At 41.0% G+C, this 17,314-nt stretch overlaps 1 protein-coding gene across 2 annotated transcripts in view; it reads left to right on the top strand.

The window, feature by feature from the left end:
* The window catches only part of EFHB (EF-hand domain family member B), a 61,709-nt gene that overhangs the window by 34,894 nt on the left and 9,501 nt on the right, over positions 1-17,314 (top strand). For both annotated transcript variants that reach the window (XM_012783281.3, XM_076005632.1), the window contains exons 7-10: positions 760-843; positions 1,428-1,495; positions 5,058-5,212; positions 13,628-13,835. In XM_012783281.3, the coding sequence (XP_012638735.2) occupies positions 760-843; positions 1,428-1,495; positions 5,058-5,212; positions 13,628-13,835 (515 nt within the window). The remainder of the gene's footprint in view (positions 1-759; positions 844-1,427; positions 1,496-5,057; positions 5,213-13,627; positions 13,836-17,314) is intronic.

Here is a 17,314-nt window from a genome sequence, read left to right as displayed (position 1 = left end):
ATGTTTTCCATATATTTTTAGTTGGCCAATTAATTTCTTTCTATTTATAGTAGAGAGTGGGTCTTGCTCTTGCTCAGGCTGGTTCGGACTCCTGACCTTGAGTGATCCACCGCCTCGGCCTCCCAGAATGCTAAGATTACAGGTGTGAGCCACCATGCCCAGCCTAATAGTGATATTAATACATTGGTTTTTTTTTTTTTTTTTTTTTTTGAGACTGAGTTCTCACTCTGTTGCCCTCACTTGAGTACTGTCAGCCTAGCTCATAGCAACCTCAAACTCCTGGGCTCAAGGGATCCTTTTTCCTCAGCCTCCTGAGTAGCTGGGACTACAGGCATGCCCCACCATGCCCAGCTAATTTTTCCTATATATGTTTAGTCGGCCAACTAATTTTTTTCTATTTTTAGTAGAGATGGGGTCTCGCTCTTGCTCCGGCTGGTTTCAGACTCCTGACCTTGAACTATCCTCCCACCTCGGCCTCCCAGAGTACTAGGATTACAGGTGTGAGCCACTGCGCCCAGCCGACATTATTTTTATTTACTAAAAATATTTTTGTTTGCTTACCTTACTCATTAATCAAAATTTATGTATAAATGATAGAAAAATGAACACATAAAGCTTTCTTTTTAGCATAGGATTTCTTCTGAAACAGATTTGTTCTTTGGAGTCTTAATGATACTATGGTATTCCTTATATATGTATATCTGGCAGCCCAAAATACTTTAGATAATAGAGATACCTGACAATTTTCTAATTTTGCAGGAAAAGAGGAGCTAAGATTGTATCTAAGAGAATTGATGATTTCAAAGTAAAGTTTCAACATAAACTTGGAAGAGTTTTTGATCCGTAAGTCAATGATTACCTTTAAATTGATAGCATCTTTGCATCAAATTTAAAAAGTACTCTTGTGATAACTGTTGGTTTGTGTTCCATTAGATTCTATTAAATAAGAAAATCATTCTTCTGTTGTTAAACAGCGGAACTCTGTTAGTGTCTATAGAACTTGGGGTTCCAGGAAGGTGGTGATTTCTCCAAGATGGAGAGGGAATTTGGAGAAAAGAGAGGGAGAATTTTGCATAAAGTTTTAATTTCGGGGATGTGAAAATGTAACTTACTGTGCTATGTTTTTCTCTGTCTTCCCAGTCTCTCTCTCTCTCACTCTTTATTTTATACTTCAGTAAGTTTTGCTTTGAATGTGTTCTGCTTCTTCTTAGTGAATGTCTGCTACTGAAAGGCAATGAAAGCATTCAGCCATTGTTAACGCAAGTTGAAGATCACACAAAAGATCTGTGGGAGAACTTTTGTTTAATCTTCATAGTTTGGCTATAACAAAAAATATAGGTCACTAAGAACATATGACAAACATATTTTAAATTCCAGGGATGCCACGTGGTGGGTATTTTAACTAAAGGATTTGTTTTCTTTGATAGCATTGCAGAAACAATGAATGTTCCCCCAGGCCACACATTTGGAGCTTGTCTCCGTCCTGAGGAGTATGGTAAATATACAAACTTTCTCCTTAACAAACAAACAACAAAATCCCCACAAAGTTATGCAGTTTTCACCAGCTACCTTCAATTCTAATTTTAAACGCTTTTAATATGTTGCATTAACATTAATGAGAAAAATATGTAACACAGAAATTTTTTTTCAAATTATGTTTGAAATAGGTACAGTTTAAAGCGTGTGTAATGAACAGCTAAAGTGTAGTTTAAGGCTTTGAATTTTATTTAAGAAATACATATGGCCTGTATTAAATAAGCCAGAGTGAAATTAGGCAGCCTTTAAAAATGAATTCAAATATTGTCCTGGGCTATTGCTACTCAAAGCGTGGGGTGCAGTCTGCTACCAGCTTTTTCTGGGAGCTTGTTGGAAATGCAGACTCTCAGCCCTCACCCCAGACCTATTGAATCAGGTATTGCATTTTATTAATATTCCCAGATGAATTGTAAGCACATTCATAATTGAAAAGTGTTGTATTCTACAACCACATAATTATTAATAAGACTCATTCCCCCCCCCCCCCCCCCCCCCCGCCAGCCAATCAATCAATCAATCCATAAAGTGGTAAAAGAAACAATAGAATTTTATTTTTATTTTTAGGCAATCTAAACAGTAGATGCCCCAAAGCAAAAAATATGCTACAGTGTATCAGGATTAGGCTGTATATCAGTGGTTTTCAATACCTGGGCTGCAGACTACCTGTGTTAATATCATCCAGGGAGTTTATTATTAATAAGTATGCAGTTTCCTGAGACCCATGCCCAGATATTGATTCATTAGGTTCTTAGGTACACTGAAGTTTAAGATCCACTATTAAAAATGTTTTAGAGAAATTCCATTCACTGACAATTAAAATAAATATTTATTGAGCTTATGTAAGATGGTGTTTTGGGACATCATTAATCACCACATAGGAGATTGTATTTTAGCTCTGTTTTTAGATGAACTGAATGTTTAGTGGATGCCTGTCTATCTCAGAGGCTTTTAATGTCTTTTGGAGGGGGTAAGGGCTGATTAGGAAACTCATCAATTAGCCTGAAAAGTAAATAGGTAATCATGGTTAATTCTGCCTAGTTGAGGGCAAGCTTCATGTTGGAGGGTGCTCTGCCTTGCTGTCTGTTTTTTAGCACATGAACATTTGTCACCAATATTTATAGAATGAACTGACGAATTCAATGCACAGTTTATCATTTTGACAATTTAGCGGCATTGACAAATTTCTCGATGATTTGAGTGACATTATCTTTATATGTTGAATGATAAGTGAAAAGTCTTATAAAGTGAAAAGAAAGGACACTGACATTAATATTTTTAAAGCTATGTAAGTGTAAGCCTTGGTGCTGTATGGTGTAGCTATGAAAGGGGAATAAGTCCTCTCTGAACTATTTTTGGAATTCATGGATGGACCCGGATTAACTCTACTCTGAGTTCTGGCCTTTTATAGATACCATGTCAACTAATGGCATGTATTCTGTGGAAGCTTTAGGGTTTGCCTGCTTCCCGTGGACATACTGGGCCTGGATTTCTTCCCTACCCTTACATAGGGAAATAATGGCAGCTGCACAAGGAACACCTCATCCCTAGGGCCTGGAGTTACTGATTACATTCAGATGGCTCCAGGAAGAGTGCAAGGTCTGTGCCCAGCTCCCACAATGTACCAGGGAAGAGGCAAAGTGAAGGAGAATCCAGGGCAGGTGGACAGTGATGCATCATGGGAGTTGGTTGCAGGTAGAGTACACTTGTGGAGCCCATTCCATTTTTCTGACTGCCACGGTGTGGTTGGTAGCTAAGTCCTGGGTCTCTCTTAGGACTCCTGATTTCAGTTCTTTAGAAATGGCTCTTGAGTATTTGCAAGTGGTTTTATATCAGCTTCGTAAATTATCTCTCAGGCCAGGCCAGAAGGAGGTACTGACATAGGTTTCACCTACCGGGCAGTTAAACCTGGTGGAGTTGTGGTGGGAAAACCATATAGCAGGGGTCCTCAAACTTTTTAAACAGGGGGCCAGTTCACTGTCCTTCAGACCGTTGGAGGGCCGGACTAAAGTTTAAAAAAAACTATGAACAAATTCCTGTGCACACTGCACATATCTTATTTTGAAGTAAAAAAACAAACGGGCAAAAACACCCGCATGTGGCCTACGGGCCGTAGTTTGAGGATGCCTGCCATATAGAGTTGAAAAAACAACCAGGCGAATGATTTATTTTGGATGTTAATGGAGAAGAGAGGCCTCTGAAGATAAAAAATACTCATCTAAGAGCCATCTCATAGAATAAGGAAGACCTTCATTACATAAAACAGCCACACAAAGGGTTTATATCTGAGGAAGGAGAAAAATAGAGATCATGTTTATTTGTCAGAAATCATCTCTAGTGGTTTTGAATTCCACTCCCAGAGCCTGTCTTGTGTCCTGCACACTTTAGCGTGGTCTGATAGTAGCTGACCCCATTTGATGGGCTTGGTGTGAGGTACTTGCCCTGTCCCTGAAACCAGCATTATTTGTGAGCTTCTCACCCATGCTCAGGGTCTGTCTTTAGAAACAAGAGTTTTATTAGCATGTGCATGATTAGCTCCTGATTTTATAATAAATAGGCAACTTACAGGTGCTATGAGTGCCTATGAAGAGGCTCTTGACAGAGCCTAGTATCATGCCTTACTCAGAGTAGATATAAATATTAGTTACCCTGAACTGCAACCAATGTTGTAATTTAAATTAATCCATCCAAGATATTACAGTCAACTGCCAGCATGACCTTTCTCCAAGAAAGCTTGTGAGTCCTGGCGGGAAGTTGGGGTATGTAGGCTAGAGGAAAATGAACAGAGGAAGAAGGTCTCCTCTGGTGACATCCACCAAGTCACTGCATCTAAGCAGCATGGTCAACTCTAATTGACTCTAAGTTCATGGAGCTGTGGACAGAGGCACACCTGCAGTGCCAGTGCTGGTACAGGGGGAAGCGGGGCTGAGAAATGAGAACTAGGTACAGACTGAAGGCCAACTAGAAACTCATATTAGGAGGGAGTAGGGAATTTGAGTTTAATTTTTACAAGGCTCTCTCAGAGGTTCAGTCAACTCTGAGGCACACTGAGTGGCCCCTGCCCGGAACCAGCCCCAGCTTTCAGATGCTCAGCATTGTAGACAAATGTCACCCAAGAGGTAGTCAAGCAAGGGCTTCACTGTCTTAGGAAAAGACTTGATAGCTGGGTAAGGCTGGTGATGCCCACAGGAAATTCATTTTTTTAAAATTTTTTATTTTTGAGCAGAGAAGTAACATAAAACAGAAATATTAGTTTTTATTAATTATTATACTTTATTTTATTATTATCATTTTTTATATTTCTGACAGTGATGTGCCATTTGGACAGAAATTTATTATTCTTTATGTACTTTTTTATACACAAGGATTTTCTGACATGGTGCATAGTAGTGTCAGAGTTAAATGTGAGTTTTTCTCATTCATGGAGGTTGCTAGATCTCTCTCTCTGTCTTTTTTTTTTAAAGATAGAAATAACATTGACAGACTTTAAATTCATATAAAAGACTTTTTTCTCTCTTCAATAGGAGTCGGTGATCTCATCCATAATAGACTTCCCGGTGAGTATCTTCGAGGCAAGGATAGACATCGAGCCCTGATTGCAGCAGTTAGAAATCACTTGAAGAAAGTTAATTACCAAAACTTCGACACCTTGTTGGAAGCCTTCAGGCACTATGACAAGGTCAGTAGTAGAACTGAGCTTTTTGCTAATGCTTGGGCTTACATCTCCCAGCAGGTTGGTGTAGATCAGGGGTCAGCAAACTATGGCCTGTGGGCCAAATCTGGCCCATCACTTGTTTTTGTAAGTGAAATTTTGCTGGAATACAACCATGCTTGTATTGTTTTAAGTACTGTCTATGGCTGCTTCTGTACTACAAATGCAGAGTTGAGTAGTATCTACAGAGACTTATGGGCTGCAAAACCTACAATAGGTAACCGTTAATAGGAAGAGTTTCCTAACCCCTGGTGTAGATTAGTGGTTGTCAAAACGTGTTCTTCTACAACCATCAACATCACTTGGGAACTTGTTAGAAATGCACGTTCCAAGGCCTACCCTGAGATACACCGAATTAGGAACTCTGGCATGGAGCCCAGCAATTTTAACAAGCACTCCCGATGATTCTGATGGGCATTCAAGTTTGAGAACTACAACCGTGGATTATTAAACTGCAATATGCTGGAAGCAAGGGGGTGGGGGCAGGAGAAGACTCAACAATCCGTGCCTCAATCTGAATATGTACCCATAGTATCTTCATTCTAGGTCCAAGTTAAGCTTAAAATGTCTTTCCCCTGGGGAGCAGGGTGTGGTTTCAGTTTTAAAAGCATAAGATCATTCAATTTTCAAGCTTCTCTAAATTTTATCCTTTGAAGAATTCAGGTCAATCTAGGGCTACCTAATTGCCTCACATCATTTTAGGTCATCACAGAATGGCTTTTTTTTTTTTTTTTTTTTTTTTTTGAGACAGAGTCTCGCTTTGTTGCCCAGGCTAGAGTGAGTGCCATGGCGTCAGCCTAGCTCACAGCAACCTCAAACTCCTGGGCTCGAGTGATCCTTCTGCCTCAGCCTCCCGGGTAGCTGGGACTACAGGCATGCGCCACCATGCCCGGCTAATTTTTTATATATATATCAGTTGGCCAATTAATTTCTTTCTATTTATAGTAGAGACAGGGTCTCGCTCTTGCTCAGGCTGGTTTTGAACTCCTGACCTTGAGCAATCCGCCCGCCTCGGCCTCCCAAGAGCTAGGATTACAGGCGTGAGCCACAGCGCCCGGCCCACAGAATGGCTTTTACCAAGCTACACTGCCTTTAGCTTACACCAAGGAGCAGTATAAGAAACTGGTATTGAAATATGGCGTATTTTTTTGTTAGTATACCCATGAGGCTTTTATTTTTGTTACACACATTCTGTTTACTAGAAACTCAATCTTACTGAAGTAAATAACTGTACTTTGTCTAAGTATCTAGTTTGTTTTTATCTTATGGAAAGCATGAATTCTGTATTGATTGTGCATACCTTTTTTTGCTTTGGTTGCCACAAAGCTTGAGTCAATTCAACACAACACATCTAGATGGTAAATATGATCTTATAGCATACATTTTGTGTGTTATTTTATTTATTTATTTTTTTGAGACAGGGTCTTGCTCTGTTTCCTGGGCTAAATGCAGGAGCATCGTCATAGCTCACTACAACCTCAAAGTCCTGGGCACAAGTGATCCTCCTGCCTCAGCCTCCTGAGTAGTTGGGACTATAGGTGTGTGCCACCATGCTAATTTTTCATTTTCTGTAGAGATGGGGGTCTTTCTGTGTTGCCCAGCCTGGTCTTGAACTCCTGAGCTCAAGCAGTCCTCCTGCCTTGGCCTCCCAGAGTGCTAGGATTACATGAGTGAACCACCTTGCCCTGTGCGAGTGTTGTCTTGAAAGAGGATTGGCCTGTCTGCCACTTAATTACAAGCATCCTCATCATTTCATCCAATTGGTTGCAGCAGACATCTGCTGTCATCAATTGATCAGGTTTCATGAAGCTGGAGTAGAGAATACCAGCGCTGGACCACCAAACAGACACCGTTAGCTTTTTTTGATGAATATTCGGTTTTGGACTATGTTTCAGCATTTCATCTTTATCCAACCATTGTGCTGAACACTTGTTGTGATTGTCAAAAAGAATCCATTTTTCATCACATGTAACAATATGGTGTAGATATAGTCCAGCTCTGTGTCGTGACAAAGGCAAGCTTTGAGATGATTTCTCTTAGATCTAATGCTTGTTTAATTCATGCAGTACCCATCTGTCCAGCTTCTTTAGTCTGCTGATTTGTTTCACATGGTCCAATATTGTTGGAACAGTAACAGCAAACCTTGCTGCTAATTCACATGTAGGTTGAGGTAGATTCGTTTCCACTACAGCTTTCAGCTCATCATTATCAACCTTGGTTTCAGGTTGCTCACGTAGCTCATTTTCAAGATTAAAATCACCAGAATGGAATTTCTCAAATCATCGGCGTACTACTGTGGGTTCATTAGCCACATCCTTCCCAAACACTTCATATTCTGAGCTGTCTGTGCTGCATTGTTTCCATGATGGAACTCATAATTCGAAAATAGCTCAACTTTTTGACTTATCTGTGGTTTCATAAAAATTGCTCTAAAAAATTTTGAAAGAGAATCACAAGCCACAACATGCATTTGAAAGACTGAGGATGTACCTTCACAGTAAACATAAAACGAATGTCAAAGTGAAATGTTAGAGATATCAACTGTCAAACCTAGTACTTAAGGAAATCGGATATTTGTTTCCTTTTTTTTTTTTTTTTAATGAAGGGGTGGGGAGTTATGAGAAGGGGTGTTCAGTTGCCTTGTTTGTTTTTGTTGAGACAAAGTCTCACTCTGTTGCCTGGCTAGAGTGCAGTGGTGTCATTGTGGCTTATTGCATCCTCCAACTCCTGGGCTCAAGTGATTTTTCTGCCTCAGCTTCCTCCCGGGTAGCTGGGAATACAGGCGTGCGCCACAACGAACAGCTGGTTTTTTTGTTTGTTTTTTCCTTTCATTTTGGTAGAGATGAGGGTCTCTTGCTCAGGCTAGGCTCGAACTCCTGAGCTCAAGCAATCCTCCCTTCTCAGCCTCCCAGAGTGCTAGGATTACAGGCGTGAGCCACTGAGCCCGGTTGAAATTGGACATTTCATACTTAATAATCTAATACATAGTGCTCTGCTTTTAAAAATTCTTCATTTTAAATGTAATTGTAGGGGAGATGATCATCTTAATAGCTCTTGATTACTTAAGTAAACCACCAGGCACATTCCTTATGATAAAATTAAATTAAACAGGGAGAAAATTACTGAGAATTATTTAATGCTGATATACCTTTTAAATGGTTAATTTTTAATATGCACAGTGTAATGCTCAGTGTCCTTAAGGAGCTTTTTTCTGAGAGGATAATAAGATGTGGGTTTAGTACAGCTGTAGGATAATTTTTTGATTATTTGAATCTTACATTATTGAATGCCCAGATTTAATTTAATGGAAGAACAAAACAAAACGGAGCAAATAAGCTATGATTTCCTAAATGAATCTTCTTGACTTATAAAATTAATTCTATTGTTTATTGAACACTCATAATATGTCAAGCATTATTCCAGATAATGTGTAGACCTTCTTCTCAGGGAACTTAAAATGGACAGGAGGAGTTACACATAAATTATAGTAGCAGTCGTGTGTCAGAGGTGGCTTGAAAGAGCCTACTGTTGAGTTTCCAGGAAGCTTGCAAGTTATTTTACAGCATATTGGTAGCCAGAAACTGTCCATGATGACAGTATTTACACCATGGAAAGTAGCAACTGCTACAAATCAGGGCTTCCTCTCATCACACTGCTCAAAAAGCCAGTTGTTAAACATATGCAGCACACTTCTGGGGTAGAGTGAGGACCAAGTGCTATGAGAAACTCAGAGCTGCAAGCAGGGATTTTGGCTCTTCGCTATCATAGACTATGTAATTCATGACAGATGTTCTTAGCAATGTAAGTCAGCTGATTATTTTCTCTTTTAATTAATTGTCTGATTAAGCATGTGTAGAACTCAGTAATTTGTGCTTGCTTAAGGAGCACATTTGTCGCCAATCTGTAAATATTGTAAACTTAAAACTAGAATAGTTTCCTAAAATAAATTTTGCTCATAGGTCTTAGGGTCCTCATTTAAGTTCAATAATTATATCTTAGTCTTTGTTTTTGGAGGGGCTGCATGAGGGCAGTCCATCCTCCTGTTTGTCCATGCCTCCAGCTGATGGTATTTGCTCACCTCATGGAATGACTGAAAATGAAGGTAGGAAAGACATCCAAAGGTGTTCAGAGTGGGAAGTGCAATAAAGAAGGTCATTCTCTGGCTCTTTCTAATACATTTCTCTGAAATTGAAGAGACTGGCATTCAAACGTTGGTTGGAACTTCCAGGCAGTCAGTTAAACTTAATGTGTCTCCAACAGGTTGGGAGAGCTGCACCATGGCATTTTCCTTTGTGGTGCAGTCTCCAGGGACAAACTGAAAAACAGACTATCGTAATGTCCCTCACTCCCCTGAACATCTCAGGACTAAGATGTTCTCTCCCCAAGAGCTCATCTGCTGCTCTTCCTCCATTGCTACAAAGTCAGTGTGTCCTATTCCAGTAGCTGCAACTTCACCATTTTCTCAGTCATCTCCAATTTTCATCTACACCTTTTTATCTGAAAGGTCAGGTATAAGAAGAACAAAGGAATTCTTAAAAAAATTCCAGAGACCTATTTATTCCCTGCTTTGGTTACTATAGGAGGACTTGGTGAGTAGCATACTCAACCAAGTAGTTATTAACCATATGATCTAGGACAGGCGTCCTCAGACTACGGCCCATGGGTCACATGCGGGTGTTTTTGCCCGTTTGTTTTTTTTACTTCAAAATAAGATATGTGCAGCGTGCATAGGAATTTGTTCATAGTTTTTTTTAAACTATAGTCTGGCCCTCCAACGGTCTGAGGGACAGTGAAACTGGTCCCCTGTTTAAAAAGTTTGAGGACCCCTGATCTAGGACCATGTCAACCCAACAAGAGAATTGGGTGGCTAAAATAGAGTAAAGTTTGAATCTCCTAGAATCCTTTTTGTGCCTAGTTGCTACCAAGAGGGTGGACCAACTGTGCTGGCCTGGGTTGCTGTTAGATGCATTATTTCTGGGAATGGTCATGGCAGTTGAACTTCCTTCCTTCCTTCCTTCCTTCCTTCCTTCCTTCCTTCCTTCCTTCCTTCCTTCCTTCCTTCCTTCCTTCCTTCCTTCCTTCCTTCCTTCCTTCCTTCCTTCCTTCCTTCCTTCCTTCCTTCCTTCCTTCCGTCTTGCTCTGTTGCCCAGGCTGGAGGGAAGTGGCACAATCATAGCTCACTGCAGCCTTGAACTCTCAGGCTCAAATGATCCTTCTGCTTTAGCCTTCCAAGTAGCTAGGGCTATAGGTGTGCACCATTGTACTGTGCCCAGCTAATTTTTTTATTTTTATTTTTGTAATGACACAGCCTCACTATATTGCTCAGGCTGGTCTCGAACTCCTGGGCTCAAGTGGATCCTCTTACCTCAGCCTCCCTAGTGCTGGGATTATAGGCATGAACCACTGTGCCTGGCCCTGAATTTTCAAAATAGGTTTTTATAACCCCTGCCCGTTTTATTCAGGAAGCAGCTGGGAGATGGGCTGATTTATTTCTGGGGGCAGCTGCATCGGATGACTGAACTGCTCTGTGGGCCAGGAGGTGATGTGGAAAGTAGACGATTTTTGAGAAGGCCATTTCAATGCTCAGTAATACCATAGAGCAATGAATGGTAGGGGATGAGAAAGGTTCACTGAATACCTTGACTAACAGCTCATTGTTGAGTAGCTTTTGTGCTATAAGGTGCACCACTGTCAGATTAAAAATGGTCCAGAAAGCGAACGTATAACTCAAATTAATTTCATGGGCCCTACTGTTGTGACTGGAGCCAGATGATTGGACTAGAACAGCAATCCCATAACTTGAAAAGTGTCAACATTGGTGAGGCACCACCAATAGCTCTGAGAGGGGGTCAAAAGTTCAACACAGTCAGTCTGTTAGGAGCATGAGGGAAATCCCTACGTGTGACATGTCCCCCTTCACCATGAGACAAGTGCGTCAAATGTTGGCAGGAGTCACAAGTTTGGCATGCAGTGGAGCCAGTGCCAAATCCTAATGCTTCTGCATTAGGAGCATGGAGTCCTTTCCTTTGTGCCCTGTGTGTAGTGGTGGGCGTGTTGCCGTGTCTGGTATAGGGACAGTGTGGGTAGCAGTGGTGGCAATCTGGATGATTCAGGCTCTATCAGCAGCTTGATTCCAATCATGGCCATCGGAGGATGGACCCTTATCGTCTCTATGTGAATTACCCAGATGGTTCAATCAGCAACCATAATTTGTTTCCATAGTTTGCAGTCCCAATACGGGACTGCTTGTCTGTAGTTTTCCAAGTGGCAAACCAAACAGGTAGGCCATTGGCTAGCGTCTGTAAAAATACAACAGGTTTATCAAGAGGAGTATTGGCCACAGCCATGAGGAATGGCCTTTAGTTGTACCCACTGATCAGAGTGACTACATCCATGTTTGGTGTTTCACATCTCACACTGAGTTTGAAAGTCACAGGAGCCTAGCGAAGACTGCCGGGTTTCAGCTCAGCCGAACTGTCAGTGAGCCAGGCACAGGCATTTAGAGAAGCCCCCGTGAATTTAGGGTCCTCTTGAGCCAGTGGCTTTGCTTCCAGTGGCAAAGTGTTGAACGAAATTTTTTTCTAAAGGATAGCTACCCCTTTTCATGTAAAGCTGAGATGTTCCTGGGGCCAGATTAGCTGCCTTCTTGAATATACCATTTCTATTTCACAAATGAGGCTTGCTTGTTCCTTTTTAGTTTGTTAGTCGTTGAGTCCAAGTTGGCCCACCTCAACCTGGTTGTCAGGCTGGAGTCACAAGGCCTCCATGGGTCTAGTGTTCGGTTTCAACAAGAGCTCAGTAACAGCATAATAGCTGCTTTTCAGGAGCCATTTGCAGCTCCGCTGTCAAGATTATATGTTTTCAGTTCTCATTCTGTTTGAACACAGGGTTAGGGAAATTTTCCAGAGCTGCAGGTCTGACTGCAAGAATTTATCTAGAATTCACTGGGCCAGTTTCTCATTCTCCAGAGGATCACTTCCAACAGCATTATAAATCTAATCCTGGACAGAAAGAGCCTAAGTACTACTCAATGCCTCATTTATGATTTCTCTTGGGGGATTTTCTTTTTAACTTTAATTTTTTTCTTTTTTTGTTTAGAATGCTATTCCAGTGAATCTTGGGGGTTTTTCTGAAAACTTTACTTATAGCAGCCAGGATCCACTGCAAAAACAAACAATCAAACTCAGACCTTTACTAACACCTCTGAACGGATAAGGTTGGCTTGATACACTGCAAGAGGGGCCGAGTGGGAAGATGTTCCCACTTCCGTTGCACTTCATTCTTAACTAGCAATAAGTGCTTTGCCCCCTCAAGTGACTCAGCCAAAGTTTCTGCTCCCTTATACATTCCCCTCTGTTCATACTCGGTGTCGGTATTTCTGTCTTCAACTGTTGTTTGTAAGGAGGTGAGACTTTTCCCCTCCTCTGGTACCAGGGTGAATCTTAGTCTACTTGTCACAGTGGGGGCTGGCCATCAGAGTTGCAGCCTGTCTCTCTTGCTCATAGGTGTGTTATCAAAACCCAGCAAATGTCTCTTAATTCACATCCCTGTACTTGTCCTGCAACTACCTCCCTAGTTTCTTCTCATTAACCGGTGATGAAGCGAAGGGCCATTTATTGCCCAGTTGAAATGCAGAAGGTGTTAAAAAGACTTTATAAGCATGGAAAATTGTAGAGAGCCGTCAAAAGTACACAACAGGCCGGGCGCAGTGACTCACGCCTGTAATCCTAGCACTCTGGGAGGCCAAGGCGGGCAGATTGCTCGAGGTCAGGAGTTGGAAAGCCTGAGCAAGAGTGAGACCCAGTCTCTACTATAAATAGAAAGAAATTAATTGGCCAACTAATATATATAGAAAAAAAAATTAGCCGGGCATGGTGGCGCATGCCTGTAGTCCCAGCTACTTGGGAGGCTGAGGCAAGAGGATTGCTTGAGCCCAGGAGTTTGAGGTTGCTGTGAGCTAGGCTGATGGCACACCATTCCAGCCAGGGCAACAGAGTGAGACTCTGTCTCAAAAAAAAAAAAAAAAAAAAAAAGTACACAACATGGGTCAAATGAAATGCCAAGCCCATATCATGGGCGTAGCTGCTCTACTACAGGGTAAACAGCATGGTTTAAATAAAATGATTAACATACAGTGAACAGAGATTCTGAGCACACCCTGCTCCAACCAGTGTTTGAAATTACTGTGTGTGTATATCAGCTTGACACAATGAGGATCAATCTCACTTAATATTTGCCTTCTCTTATGTGAAAATTGAGACACATTCTTTGAATTTGTGTGACGGAGCTCTTTCTTTTTTCTTAATCTAAATAATAGATGTTGCCTATTCTGCTCTTAAACGCAATGTTCATTTCATCTTTTTTTTGCCTCATGTCTAACAGAAGGGAGATGGAATGATAGATAAAGCTGAGCTGCGGGAAGCTTGTGAGCAGGCCGACCTGCATTTAGATGAGAAGCTCCTGGACCAGCTACTTGACTACTGTGATGTGGATAAAGACGGCCTGATTAACTTTCTAGAATTTGCAAATTTTCTTAACTGGAAAGACAAACTGCCTCTTAAAGAGTACGAAGAGAGGGCCATTATTAAAGGTATTTAATTTTTGAAGGTTTACTAAATTATTTTATTTTATTTATTTTTTAAGTTTTTTTTTTTTTTTTTAAAGGGGGGAGTAAAGAGGGAGGTTCAATTTCCATTTTTTTTTTTTCCTTGAAACAGCGTCTTGTCCTGTCACCCTGGGTAGAGTGCAGTGCCATCAGCCTAGCTCACAACAACCTCAAACTCCTGGGCACAAGTGATCCTCCTGCCTCAGCCTCCAGAGTAGCTGAGACTATAGGCACTCATCACCAGGCCTGGCTAATTTTTCTATGTTTAGTAGAGGGAGGGTTTCACTCTCACTCAGGCTGGTCTTGAATTCCTGAGCCCAAGCAATCCTCCCATCTCAGCCTCCTAGAGTGTTAGGATTACCAGCGTGAGCCACTGTGCCCAGCCTGGGTTTGCTGGATTCTTAAATGGACTTTTATATTTTAATATTTATAGGATTGCTCAACTCTTGTAAACTTTTTTTTTTTTTTTGGAGACAGAGTCTCACTTTGTTGCCCATGCTCAAGTGCCATGATGTCAGCCTAGCTCACAGCAACCTCAAACTCCTGGGCTCAAGCAATCCTATTGCCTCCTGAGTAGCTGGGACTACAGGCATGCGCCATCATGCCCGGCTAATTATATATATATATATATATATATACACACACACACACATATATAGTTGTTCAGCTAATTTCTTTCTATTTTTTAGTAGAGATGGGGTCTCACTCTTGCTCAGGCTCGTCTTGGACTCCTGACCTCGAACGATCCTCCCATCTAGCCTCCTAGAATGCTGGGATTACAGGCGTGAGCCATCGTGCTCAGCCAACTCTTGTAAACTTTAATGTTATATAAAAAAGAAAAAAATTCACATACATACATAGTTATTTATTTGCTTGTTTATGCATAGAATATCTGTATAAAGTTAGGAAAGAATCTGATAATATTACTATTTCCAGAGAGAAGCAACTGGGTGACTGAGAGACAGGGTGGCACTGAGACTTACTTTTTAATCTATGTTTTTGCATCTTTTGAGTTTGGAACCATGCATTATTAAAAGTAAAAGTATTTACACAGGAGCTGAAAATATGAAAGACATTTCCTCAGAAAACTGTTTGAAAACCATTATGTGAGTAATTAGCTCCCTTCTCCAGGAATAGTCAATAGTAAAATACAATTGGACATAAGAAAATTTGATTTAAAAAATTTTGTACAAAAAGGAGTCTAGCCGGGCGTGGTGGCTCACGCCTGTAATCCTAGCACTTTGGGAGGCCGAGGCGGGCGGATTGCTCAAGGTCAGGAGTTCGAAACCAGCCTGAGCGAGACCCCGTCTCTACCAAAAATAGAAATACATTAATTGACCAACTAAAAATATATATACAAAAAATTAGCCAGGCATGGTGGCGCATGCCTGTAGTCCCAGCTACTCGGGAGGCTGAGGCAGTAGGATCGCTGAGCCCCGGAGATTGAGGTTGCTGTGAGCCAGGCTGACGCCACGGCACTCACTCTAGCCTGGGCAACAAAGTGAGACTCTGTCTCAAAAAAAAACAACAAACAAACAAACAAAAAAAAAAAACAAAAACAAAAAGGAGTCTACCCTAGCACTCTGGAAGGCCAAGGCGGGCGGATCATTTGAGCTCAGGAGTTGGAGACTAGCCTGAGCAAGAGCGAGACCCTGTCTCTACCAAAAATAGAAGAAACTAGCCAGGCATGGTGGTGTATACCTGTAGTCCCAGCTACTAGGGAGGCTGAGGCAGGAGGATCGCTTGAGCACAGGAGTTTGAGGTTGCTGTGAGCTGGCTGATGCCACAGCACTGTAGCCCAGGCAACAGAGTGAGACTCTGTCTTAAAAAAAAAAAAAAAAAAAAGAGGAGTCCCGACACAGTGGCTAACGTCTGTAATCCCAGGAATTTTGGAGTCCGAGATGGGAAGATCACTTGAAGCCAGGAGTTTGAGACCAGCCTAGGCAACAAAGTGATAGCCCATCTCTACAAAAAAAAAATCCAAAAATAATCCAGGCATGCATCTGTAGTTCCAGCTACTTGGGCGGCTGAGGCAGGAGGATCAATTGAGCCTGGGAATTCAAGGTTGCAGTGAGCTTTGATCATACCGCAGCACTGAAGCCTGGGGTACAGAACAAGACACTGTCTCAAAAAAAAAAAAAAAAAAAAATGTGCAGAAAGGAAAAACACCATAATCTTTACTTTTGACTCAAATTTTTTTTTTTTTTTGAGACACAGTCTTACTCTGTTGCCCAGGCTAGAGTGCCATGGTATCAGCCTAGCTCACAGCAACCTCAAACTCCTGGGCTCAAGAGATCCTCCTGCCTCAGCCTCCCGAGTAGCTGGGACTACAGGCATGTGCCACTATGCCTAGCTAATTTATATGTACATACATACATATATATATATTTTAGTTGTCCAGCTAATTTCTTTCTATTTTTTTAATAGAGATGGGGTCTCGCTTTTGCTCAGGCTGGTCTCAAACTCCTGAGCTCAAATGATCCACCTGCCTGGGCCTCCTAGAGTGCTAGGATTACAGGTGTGAGCCACCATACCCTGCCGACTCAAATATTTGTCTACATATTATCTTCCTGTATTATTTACTATATATATATACACACATATGTGCATATGCCGATATTTTAAACATTAATAATAAAAGTGAACATATTTTTATTTGGCTTTTTAAAATTTGGCTTTCAAATTTCTAAGGAATGAAGAGATACTTTTATGGTTCCTGTGAACTATATTTTCAATTCTCTCATGCTGATATATTACAATTTTCTAAACCGTTTCTTCACTCTTTGAAATTTAGGTGGTTCCAGATATTTTTAAGGTAATATGGGTAATGCTGTAATGATTATCGCCTCTCAAAAAGCTTTCTGTTTCTAATTATATCTCATTTCTTAGCAATGTTGTTATTGTCCCAGAAGTAACTCTGTTTTCATTTTCTTTTCTAAATGATTGTACCAATTTGCAGTTTTATCAGCCAATGCTGTGAGGCTTTATTCCAACCTTGCTACCATTGAGTGTTATTTCAAACATTCTTGTAATTTAGTTGGTATATAATGATACCTCATTTGCTTTACTTTTTGTGTCTTGATTATTAGAGGATCAACTTTTTAAAACAATTGTTTACATTTTTTTATTTCCTCTTGGAATGTCTCGCCTCTAAAAAGCAGAGATACTACTGTTTTCACTTTTATTCCTGGGTCATGGGTTTCTAGAAGGTCAGAACCACATTTTATTTTTACTGATAATGTGAGCCTTACCCAGCAGGTCTGGGACAGCTTTTCTATTCAGTCCACTAGGAAAGCATTGGAATCTTCTCTATCTAATGAAGCTTTTTATAGAAAACAACTCTACCCCAACCTTCTCAGAAACAAAGACAGGTGACAGAAAGTTTTCCCTCTTGGCACAACTCATGAAGTAGTTGGGGGGCTGGGCATGGTGGCTCATGCCTGTAATCCTAGCACTCTCGGAGG

Source organism: Microcebus murinus, chromosome 1, assembly GCF_040939455.1.
Source record: "Microcebus murinus isolate Inina chromosome 1, M.murinus_Inina_mat1.0, whole genome shotgun sequence".
Lineage (NCBI taxonomy): Eukaryota > Metazoa > Chordata > Mammalia > Primates > Cheirogaleidae > Microcebus > Microcebus murinus.
Note: the sequence above shows the minus strand (reverse complement) of the source record. Positions and strands in the feature narration are given on the sequence as shown.